We start from the raw sequence: 12046 nt of genomic DNA on the forward strand, positions 1-12046 counted from the left end.
GCAGGTTTGACGGCAGCAGCTCACCCATCCCCCCTCTAAAGGGAGCTGGGCAGCCACAGACACCTCATCCCTGAGCCCACGGCCAAAGCTGATTAGATTCCAGGTGGGTCCTGGACCACCAAAGGACAATCCAGAGAGTGGCCAGCCAGTAACCCATGTCACCTGCCTGTAAGTGATAAGCTGTGCCAGTCAGATTCTCTCTCTTAGGAATCTATGCAAAGAAGCATGAAGACAAATACTAATTAGTGGAAGCTGAAAGGATGCTGAGGGAAAACCAGGGCACTGATAAACTGAAGTCACTTGTAAGCCAGTTATGGGGAAGCAAAAACCTTGAGTGAGCAAAGAAGCCAGCAGGCAGAGTGAAGAAGGATGTAAAGAAAGAAGAGAAAAGCCAGGAAAGAACACACCACATGTCCAGGAGAAGACAGCGTAGCTGGCCCCTAGGGCTTCCTGGTTCCTACCGCCTTCCCAGCTGCAGCACACTCAAGCCCTCTTATCCTTCACTTGAGCAGGTCCATTACTCACAATTAAGGACTTGGATCTGTTGACCTCCCTACATTCAGAGGACAGGGGGAAGGTGTGGGACAGAAGGTGAACTTGAGAGACAGCAGGAGAGTCAGTAGAGATCAATGCCTGACAGCAAAAGCAGGAGAGAATCAAGGAGCACAAGATGGTCAAATGATTCAATACTCAAGGAGAATGAGGACTGGAAAGAGGCCATGAAATTGGAAGATGTGCAGATTACTCGTGACTGACCTTGGAGACAATAAAGAAATAAGGAGAAGTCAGATGACATGCCATCGTGTCCTTCCACTGACCACATGTCCCTTTTATACACTTACAGATACAATTCAAATTCCTAACTCTTCTAATGAATTCCCGGCTTCACTAGGTTCCACCTCAACTCTCCCAAAGCATTTTCCCCTATTCAACACGTAACAAGAAGAGTGAGCCCCAGTCCCTCACACTGCTCGTGGGTTCATTTCAACCTCCCTGCCTTCATTCATGTACCCTCCTATCCGAGTGGCCTCTGCTAATTCTTACTTATCCCTCAAGGCTGGTTCACATTCCACCTCCCAGGAAACCTGTCCCTGATAACTAAGGTTACCTATGGTTCTTGCCTCTGAACTTCTGGCAACCTCTGGGGAAAAAATTGGCTATTCAAAACAATTTGGCATATTATAAAGCAATTAAACTAATGTTATAAGCCACATTTAAAAATAATATTTGCTACTCATTATGTACTGAAGTCACCCAACGGTCTCTCATTCTGTTTCTTGTGCACACTGGCTCCCAACCACATCAGAATTTTCTCAAAGGCTCCTTTTTATGTATTCCACAATGTATTCTAAGAAACTGAGTTGGGGATTAAAATATCTGGGTTCAAGTCCCTGCCCTGCCAAAACTTTACTATTTGCTGAACTAGATGGCCTCAAAAGGCTCCTCCCAACTCCAAAACCTAGGATTTTATGGCTGATACACATTCTATATTTTACATATATAATTAAAGTCAAAGCAGATATGTGTTACATATTATCCCAGTGGTATACACACGTGTGTATATAGACACCTAACATATATAGATATAAACACTGAACCAGCCCATAATCTCCAGTCTGTCTAATGACTGAAAACACCAACAAATTCTGTATCCCTCTATTCTAAATCCTTCATCCTAAGAGTTCTGTCAAGCAAGGACATTCACGTGAGCTTCAAGAGGAGTAAGTTATAAAATTACTGCAACCTAAAACCTGTTCAGCATATGCCTCCCACCCCCACCCCACCCCCACCAGCTGGTCACATTCCTTTGTCTTATCATGTGCCTTCCTGCACACGATCATCATCAACAGAAATCACTGTTATGGCACAAAAACAGACACTCAGATCAATGGAACAGAATAGAGAACCCAGAAATGGACCCACAAACGTATGGCCAACTAACCTTTGACAAAGCAGGAAAGAAGGGCCAATGGAATAAAGACAGTCTGTCTCTTCAGCAAATGGTGCTGGGAAAACCAGACAGCGACATGCAGAAAAATGAACCTGGACCACTTTCTTACACCATACCCAAAAATAAACTCAAAATGGATGAAAAGACCTAAATGTAAGATAGGAAGCCATCAAAATCCTAGAGGAGAAAACAGGCAAAAACCTCTTTGACCTTGGCCGCAGCAACTTCTTACTCAACACGTTTCCGGAGGCAAGGGAAACAAAAGCAAAAATGAACTACAGGGACCTCACCAAAATAAAAACCTTCTGCACAACAAAGGAAACAATCAGCAAAACTAAAAGGCAACTGGCAGAATGGGAGAAGATATTTGCAAACGACACATCAGATAAAGGGTTAGTATCCAAAATCCATAAAGAACTTATCAAACTCAACACCCAAAAAACAAATGATCCAGTGAAGAAATGGGCAAAAGACAGGAATAGACACTTCTCCAAAGACACCCAGATGGCCAACCGACACAGGAAAAAACACTCAACATCACTCATCATCAGGGAAGCACAAATCAAAACCACGAGATACCACCTCACACCTGTCAGAATGACTAACATTAACAACTCAGGCAACAGATGCTGGTGAGGATGCGGAGAAAGGGGATCTCTTCTGCGTTGCTGGTGGGAATGCAAGCTGGTGCAGCCGCTCTGGAAAACAGTACAGAGGTTCCTCAAAAAATTAAAAATAGAACTACCCTACGACCCAGCAATTGCACTATTAGGTATTTATCCAAGGGATATAGGTATGCTGTTTCAAAGGGACACATGTACCCCCATGTTTATAGCAGTGCTATCGACAATAGCCAAAGTATGGAAAGAGCCCAAAAGTCCATCGATGGATGAATGGATAAAGATATGGTATGGTGTAATACAATGGAGTATTACTCGGCAATCAAAAAGAATGAAATCTTGCCATTTGCAACTCCGTGGATGGAACTGGAGGGTATTATGCTAAGTGAAATTAGTCAGAGAAAGACAAAAATCGTATGACTTCACTCATATGAGGACTTTAAGAGACAAAACAGATGAACATAAGGGGAAGGGAAACAAAAATAATATAAAAACAGGGAAGGGGACAAAACAAAAGAGACTCATAAATATGGAGAACAAACCGAGGGTTGCTGGAGAGATTGTGGGAGGGGGGATGGGCTAAATGGGTCAGGGGCATTAAGGAATCTACTCCTGAAATCATCACTTCACTATATACTAACTAATTTGGATGTAAATTTTTAAAAATAAAAAATAAAGTTAAATTATAAAAAAAAAAAAAAAAAAGAAATCACTGTTAGACACCAGGGATGTAAAAAGGTTCAGGTCTCACAAGGGCTTGCAATACAGTTGTGGAGATAGAAACAAGTATAAAGAAAAATAGTCTAAATGCTGGGTAAATGCTTTCCCTCTGTTGGTATTCGGTTTGACCTTCTCCCAGTTGGCAAGAATCAGGTCTATTTATGTGACTGCATAGCAAAGGCATCAGGGCAAGCATCTGAATTAGGGAAAAGGTAAATGAGATAGAAAGGAATTATTCTTCATGAGACTAAAACAAATCGATACTCTAGCTAGACTTTAGAGGCTAGAAGAAATCTATTTGTTATATGACAACATTAAACTTCGCTAGATGGGATTAGGCAATAGACCTCTGAGAATATACTACATGTAAAATATAAAAATATCGGGGTGCCTGGCTGCTCAGCCAGTGGAGCATGCAACTCTTGATCTCAGGGTTATGAGTTCAAGCCCCATGTTGCACAGGGATCCTGCTTTAAAAAAATTTTTTTTAATTGTAAAAATATACGGGTGCCTGGGTGGCTCAGTCATTTAAACATCCAACTCTTGGTTTTGGCTCAGGTCATGATCTCGTGGTTTTGTGGGTTCGCGCCTCACGTGGGGCTCTGCACCAGCAGTATGGAGCCTGCTTGGGATTCTCTTTCTCCCTCTCTCTCTCTGTCCCTCCCCCACTCCTGCTGTCTGTCTCTCTCAAATAAATTAAAAAAAAAAAACAAACTTAAAAAAACATTTTAAAAAACTGTAAAAATATATATGTATCTAAAAATACCATTTTTCACTTATATTGAGTTTAGTTTTCAAAGTGCTTTGAGATACCTTCATAACTATCTGAGACTCTAACAAGACTACAATTGTTATTCTTTTTTAGACAAAGAAATTAAAAGCACAGGGAAGTAAAATGACCAGTTCAAGGTCACAGTGACTTGAGACAGAACTGGATGGAACAGAGTAAAGGTCTTCTGAATCCTGGCAAGATGCTTTTCTATTAAGCTATCGTCCAAGTAGAAATAGCATAATAAAACCAAAATCGTTAAATCATAGGTCAGTATAGGATCCGGGCAAAGAGAATAATGGCATGAACACGTCAGAGTGTTTTTAGCTCTGGTCAGTGAAGATACATACCTACAGCAGATTTACATACCTACACTGGGCTTACCAAGGGTCTACATGACCATATAAATTCAACACATTTCCCGACTAAACAACATTGTTTTATTAACGACTTCCCCAATCACCCCTATTTCAGGAATGGGTCCTCTCCCACATGTGGATTGACAGAGAAGCCCAGATCATTCACTGCAAATGTAAAAAAGTGAACTTTGTCTCAAAATGTCTGTATTCTAATCATCTCCAGGACGGACAGCCGACTACACTGACCAGCAAGGTACACGGAACTGCCGTGAGTCCATCAGTAGCCTCCTGGCAACCCTACACCATGTAACGTTATTACTGGCTAGCCCTATATTGTTTTAATGTGAAGGCAATCGTGATGTTCCTGTTGCTCAGAAAAAAGAGAGAATTGGCAAATTAGTCTTGGTTTTTATTCATAATTCACAAATCTAGAATCTAACTTTTAAACCAGAAATGTTTATTTTATAAATTACTGTACCTGGGGCAGCTCGTAGCTGGGAGGAACAGCTTAGAGGTCTTAAAGCTGGAAGATAAAAACAGACTGTTTACAAAAAGCAGAACAATTCAAGTTACTTATAAATCCAACTCTAATCTTAAAAAGAAAGAAGAAATACTTACAAAATCTGAGGGCCCATTTTGATGTACTGGGAAGATTTTTAAGCGTGTAAGTCAAGATGGAAGTCATTCTGAAATCTAAAAAGAGCAGACCAAAAATATATCCTGGGTTACTTGAACAATTTTGTGGCTTATAGTCTATGATCTCATCTTATCCATGGTGGCTATAAAGTACTATAAAATTACTGTATTACAAACTATCCTTCCTCTGATAATATAGCTACATTGACATGGCTTTCATAGTGTGTAAACCACTATTTTAAGCATTATTATTACACTCTTTGTAGGGACGAGAAAACTGAAGCACACAGGGACTGAGTGATTTGCCCAAAGATGCACAGCAGGTAAGGGGCAGAGCTGGGATCTGAAGCCAGGCAGTCCAGCTCCAGAGGTTACATCCTTCTCTAGGGTCAAAGGAGTAGAGAGATTGCTGGACATGACCATGAAGCCACCAATGTTAATTTGTTGACTTTGAAGGTTATGCTATGATTAGATATAATGCCTTGTGCAATGTTTGTATGTGAAGAAATGTACACTAAAGAATTTAGGAATGGTGTAGTGTCATGTCAACAACTTACTATCAACTGCTGTAAGAAAAAAAAGGTCATGTATTGCACTTGCGACTTTTTTTTTAAGTTTATTTATTTTGTGTGTGTGTGTGTGTGTGTGTGTGTGAGAGAGAGAGAGAGAGAGAGAGAGAGAGCGCGCGCGAGCGCGCGTGAGCGAGCTGGGGAAGGGCAGAGAGAGGAGAGACTCCCAAGCAGGCTCCTTGCTGTCAGCAAGGAGCCCAGTGCAGGGCTTGAACCCACAAATCCTGATCTGAGCAAAAACCAAGAGTTGGAAGCTTAATGGAGCCACCCAGGTGCCCCTGCACTTGCTATTTTTAATAAGCTCGCTATTGTTTCAAAATAACAAAAAAATGAAAAGACCCTACATATTAAAAATATTTAAAATACACTGCTTCCCTAAATTCTTCAAAAATGAATTCCTACAAATCAGTAAGAAAAAATGGACAAAAGATATGCACACACTATTCATAAAAACAGAAATACGAATGGCTCTTAGATACATGAAGAGAAGTTCCTAAGAGAAAGGCAAATTGAAACCACAGAGACAGAATATTTGACCTGTGAAACTGGCAAAGGCTGGAAGGTTTGATACACTGTGTGTTAAGAGTATGCACAACCAGGAGCTCTCCATACTACTGTAGAGAGGGCAAACTGGGGCAATCCCTGCAGAGGGCAATTTGGCAATTCACTGTCACAACTACAGTTGCCTAGAACTTTTGACCCAGCAATTCCACTTCCATGAATCTATTTCAAGGACGTTACCTACACACGAGACAGGATGCATTTCATTATTGCGTGTAACAGTGAAAGATTAGAAGAGTCAATAGGGAATTGGTCAAGTAAACCAAACAACCACCACCCAGTGAAATATTATGCAGCTATGAAAGATAAGGAAATGGTTATGTGCCATATAGTACATTGGTAACCTGTATTAAACGGAAAAAGTGTACAATAGGGGACAGCAGGTATTGTTCATGTTAAAAAGAGAAAAAATAATGTATGTTATTTCCTTGTGTCTGTGTAAAAATATCCCTGAAAGTAGAAAAACACATTAAAAAGGAAGAAAACTGAGGAGTGCCTAGGTGGCTTAGTTGGTTAAGTGTCCGACTCTTGATTTCGGCTCAGGTCACGATCTCACGGTTTGTGAGCGTCACTGCGTTGACAGTGTGGAGCCTGCTTGGGATTCTCTCTCCCTCTTTCTCTGCCCCTCCCCACCTCTCTCTCTCTCAAAATAAGTAAATAAACCTACAAAATAAAAAAAGAGGAAAGAAACTGAGTAAGTAGGGGGCAAGGTGTAAGGAAGACTTGTCATTTGTCCGTCTTTTATAATTTCTCAATTTTGAAACATGTTTTAACTTAAAAAAAAAAAAAAAAAAAGCTGGTGAGATTTGCCTATGAAGACTGTGGTAGCCAGCCTCCAAGACGGCTCCCAATAACCTCCATCTTTTGGTATTCCCATCCTTGTACAGTTGCCTCCCACCTCATACAGCAGGTGGCCCATGTAAACAAAAGAATACAACACAAGTGACTGTGTCATTTCTGAGATCAGGCTATAAGAAACACTGCAACTTTGCTCTTGGTCCTTCTGATCCCTCACTCCGGGGGGAAGCCAGCTGGCACATCTCAAGCCAACACCTGTGAAAGGATTCACATGGTGAAGAACTGCCACCTGCTGCCAACAGTCACATGAGCTTGGACGTGGACCCTCAAGCAGAGGCAAGCTATCAGATGATGACAGCTCTGGGCAACATTCTGATTGCAACCTCATGAGAAATTAAGTCAGAACCACTGAACTAAGTCACCCCCCAAAAACTGTGTGAAATGATAAATTTTTGTTTTAATCTGCTAAATTTGGGGGTAATTTGTTACAAAAATACAATAGAAAATATAAAAGCCTTGTTTAACTTCTCTTGGGTCTTTACAGACTAAAAAGAGGATGCCCTATGACTTCAATAAAGAAAAAAAAATCACATTTTTCCAGATATATGGATTGAAAAGAGATGAAGGAATCCAAACTCCAGGCTCACCAGCCTAGGGATGCTCAAAAGACTTTGGCCAGGGAGAGACAAACTGGCCCATGAGATGAGCACCACTGTTTCCAGAAGCTACCCATGATGCCACATGAGTCCTGGATACAAATTCCCTTAAGTTCATCTTAAGCATCATAAAAATAATCAAGCAAATGTCGATAAAGAAAAAGGAGTGGGTGTGGGGGACCTTGCTCCAATAGATACCAAAACTTTCTATAGAAATACCAGGAACTGGGGCACTTGGGTGGCTCAGTCAGTTAAGCATCCAACTTCAGCTCAGGTCATGATCTTGCTGTTCATGAGTTTGAGCCCTGCATCGGGCTCTGTGCTGACAGCTCAGAGCCTGGAGCCTGCTTCGGATTCTGTGTCTCCCCCTCCCCCACTCACGCTCACGCTCTCTCTCTCTCAAAAAAAAAAAAATAAACATTGGGGCGCCTGGGTGGCTCAGTCGGTTGAGCAGCCGACTTTGGCTCAGGTCACAATCTCGCGGTCCGTGAGTTCGAGCCCCACGTCAGGCTCTGTGCTGACAGCTCGGAGCCTGGAGCCTGTTTCAGATTCTGTGTCTCCCTCTCTCTGACCCTTCCCCATTCATGCTTTGTCTCTCTCTGTCTCAAAAATAAATAAACGTTAAAAAAATTTTTTTAAATAAAATAAAATAAACATTAAAAAATTTAAAAATTAAAAAACAACACGAGGAACTAGTAGTGCGACGCTGCCACAGGAGCCAATAAAACTAGTCAATAGAACAGGATGTAGCATGTTCAGAAGCACACTCAAGTGCAAAAGAATTAAGTATGTAATAAAGATAACATTTCAAATAAACAAGAGAAAGATGAATTATTCAATGGATTTGTTGGGGGAAATGGCTAATCATTTGGAAAAAACTTTAGGTCCATAACTCATACATGCACAAATCAAGTCCAGACAGATTAATCTAATTATTCATAAGTTAACTATAAAAGTACTAGAAAAAAGTGTCAGAGAATATTTCCGTAATCTTATATGGGGCAAGGCTTCCAACATATGCCATAAAATCCAGAAGGCATAAAGGAAAAGCGAAACTAATGGATATGATTAAATTAACATGTAAAGATCTACACAGCAAAAGATACTAAAAGAAAGTTAAAAGGCGAACAATAGCTTCAGAAAAAATATTTGTAACACATAAAACAAAGGTTTAAGTAAAACAAAGGGTTAGTATCCATAATCCATAAAGAACTGTTACGAATGACAGAAAAAAGAGAAATAATATACAATGGAATCTGTGGTTTTCACCCAAATATCCATTTCACCCCGCTATGCAGTTGCCATATGTCGTTTACATGGGACTGAATCCAGCCCAACTCCAGGGTTTAAACCAATTAGAATAATTTCATTTTCTTTGTCAAGATCATTGGTTCGGATAACCGAGGCCTAAAACAATTGTGCATGGTACTGACTTGACCGCTGGTATTGACTTAGGGATAATCTAGTAAGTCTGACATGCATATCTTCTGCCTGGAATTCTGGAATATAAATCTTTCCTTCTGTAGCGTGGCACAGCTACCACAGTTTGCAAACATGAAAAAAGTTAGCCTGAGCATAGAGAGCTGACCCCCAAAAGAGGACAGAGCCGAGACTTTCACAAAAGGAAACTAGAAAAAAGGAAAACTGCCTCATATCTGAAGTCCATCCTCCCTTTGTGCTTTTCAGCTATCAGTCAGTAAATCCCCTTTAATAAGCCAAGCGGAGTTTAATTTTGTTCTTTGAAACTAAAAGCCTCCTTACTGATACACCACTAAAAAGACAAAAACAAATGAACAATTCACAGAAGTAAAAATGTCAAATAAACAAAATATTAAGTGTTCAACCTCACTAACAATAAAAATATGGTTAAAATCAAAACAAGGTATCATTGTGGGGTTGTAAGATTGGCAAAAATTAAAAATATGGCTAATACATAGCTCTAGTAAGAACGGATCTATTTGAGCACTTCCATATACAGTTGGTAGTGGTGCAAACTGCTAAGGCCTTTTTGGCAGGCACTTTTTAGTCATCTGACAAAATCTGAATTGTGAATCCTCGAATTGGTCTTTAACCTGTAGAAATACTCAAGACGTATATGGAGCATACACAGATCTCTGGCCTACAGAAATAGTCAAGATGTTCACTGTAGCACCGTTTGCCTCAGTGGAACACTGGAACTAATGTAAAAGCACACCAGTAGGAAACGGTTAAACACACTACAAACATAGCATGGAACACTGCACAGCAATTTGGAAAGAAAAATGAAACACAGTATACATGTAAATACTGACAGTGGAAAGATGTCCACAATCTATATTAAATGAAAAAGCAACGTGCAGAACAATATATACAGTAAGACACCCTCTTATTGCAGAGGGAGAAACAAGTCCATAAAGCTACGAGTCTACACACGGAATGAAGAAAGGGCTTTCATTTTATATTCTTCTGTCTTCTCAAAAAAATTTTGTTACAATGAGCACTGTACTTTTTATGTACAGTTTAATTCTACTTTTAAAGTCTACATAAATTAATATTTATATATATGTAAGTACACAAATGCATAAAAAATGTCCAGAAAAATACATTGCAAAATGTTAACAGTAGTTATCTCTGGGTAGTGGAATTATAGGTATATTTATTTTATTCTCTGTAGTTTCTGAAAAATACTTAATATTATAAAATCAATAATAAAAATATATTTAAAAAAAAGAGACAAAGCAAACTACCCTATGAAAGGCTGACCTTTACTGTCATTTGCTCTAACCTTTAGGAAAGAGACATTTGAACTCAAGAATTTGGGAAGCGTGGAAACTCAGCAGAGTAGTCTAGAGCAGGGTGTGGAACTATAGAAAGATGCATGAGGTTACAGGCACCCGGGTGTAAAGAAAAGGAAAAACACCCTAGGTAAGTAATGAAAGCCAAATGGAGCGGCTTAACAGTTCACTGTTACAGTGTCATTAAGACAATATAATGGTGGCACAAAAACAGACACTCAGATCAATGGAACAGAATAGAGAACCCAGAAATGGACCCACAAACGTATGGCCAACTAACCTTTGACAAAGCAGGAAAGAAGAGCCAATGGAATAAAGACAGTTTCTTCAGCAAGCGATGCTGGGAAAACCGGACAGCGACATGCAGAAAAATGAACCTGGATCACTTTCTTACACCATACCCAAAAATAAACTCAAAATGGATGAAAAGACCTAAATGTAAGATAGGAAGCCATCAAAATCCTAGAGGAGAAAACAGGCAAAAACCTCTTTGACCTTGGCCGCAGCAACTTCTTACTCAACACGTCTCCAGAGGCAAGGGAAACAAAAGCAAAAATGAACCATTGGGACTCATCAAAATAAAAACCTTCTGCACAACAAAGGAAACAATCAGCAAAACTAAAAGGCAACTGGGAGAATGGGAGAAGATATTTGCAAATGACACATCAGATAAAGGGTTAGTATCCAAAATCCATAAAGAACTTATCAAACTCAACACCCCCAAAAAACAAAAAATCCAGTGAAGAAATGGGCAAAAGACAGGAATAGACACTTCTCCAAAGAAGACGTCCAGATGGCCAACCGACACATGAGAACATGCTCCACATCACTCATCATCAGGGAAATACAAATCAAATCCACAACGAGATACCACCTCACACCTGTCAGAATGGCTAACATGAACAACTCAGGCAACAGATGCTGGTGAGGATGCGGAGAAAGGGGATCTCTTCTGCGTTGCTGGTGGGAATGCAAGCTGGTGCAGCCGCTCTGGAAAACAGTACAGAGGTTCCTCAAAAAATTAAAAATAGAACTACCCTACGACCCAGCAATTGCACTATTAGGTATTTATCCAAGGGATATAGGTATGCTGTTTCAAAGGGACACATGCACCCCCATGTTTATAGCAGCACTATTGACAATAGCCAAAGTATGGAAAGAGCCCAAATGTCCATCAATGGATGAATGGATAAAGATGTAGTGTATATACACACACACACACACACACACACACACACACACACACACACACACAAAATGGAGTATTACTCGGCAATCAAAAAGAATGAAATCTTGTCATTTGCAACTACATGGATAGAATTAGAGGGTATTATACTAAGCGAAATTAGTCAGAGAAAGACAAATATCATACGACTTCATTCATATGAGGACTTTAAGACACAGGACAGATGAACATAAGGGAAGGGAAGAAAAATAAAAACAGGGAAGGGGACAAAACATGAGACTCTTAAATATGGAGAACAAACAGAGCGTTACTGGAGGGGTTGGGGGGGTGGGCTAAATGGGCAAGGGGCATTAAGGAATCTACTCCTGAAATCATTGTTGCACTATATGCTAACTAATTTGGATGTAAATTAAAAAATAAAATTTAAGAAATAAAATAAAAAATGAA

At 40.0% G+C, this 12046-nt stretch overlaps 1 protein-coding gene across 1 annotated transcript in view; it reads right to left on the reverse strand.

The window, feature by feature from the left end:
• Nucleotides 1–12046, reverse strand: part of HADHB (hydroxyacyl-CoA dehydrogenase trifunctional multienzyme complex subunit beta) — a 40020-nt gene that overhangs the window by 26478 nt on the left and 1496 nt on the right. Inside the window, exons 2-3 of the mRNA XM_027033368.2 lie at nt 5038–5112; nt 4898–4942 (exon numbers count right to left, since the gene is read on the reverse strand). Coding sequence (XP_026889169.1) covers nt 4898–4942; nt 5038–5104 — 112 coding nt within the window. The 5' untranslated portion in view covers nt 5105–5112. The remainder of the gene's footprint in view (nt 1–4897; nt 4943–5037; nt 5113–12046) is intronic.

This window comes from Acinonyx jubatus, chromosome A3 (genome assembly GCF_027475565.1).
Source record: "Acinonyx jubatus isolate Ajub_Pintada_27869175 chromosome A3, VMU_Ajub_asm_v1.0, whole genome shotgun sequence".
NCBI lineage: Eukaryota > Metazoa > Chordata > Mammalia > Carnivora > Felidae > Acinonyx > Acinonyx jubatus.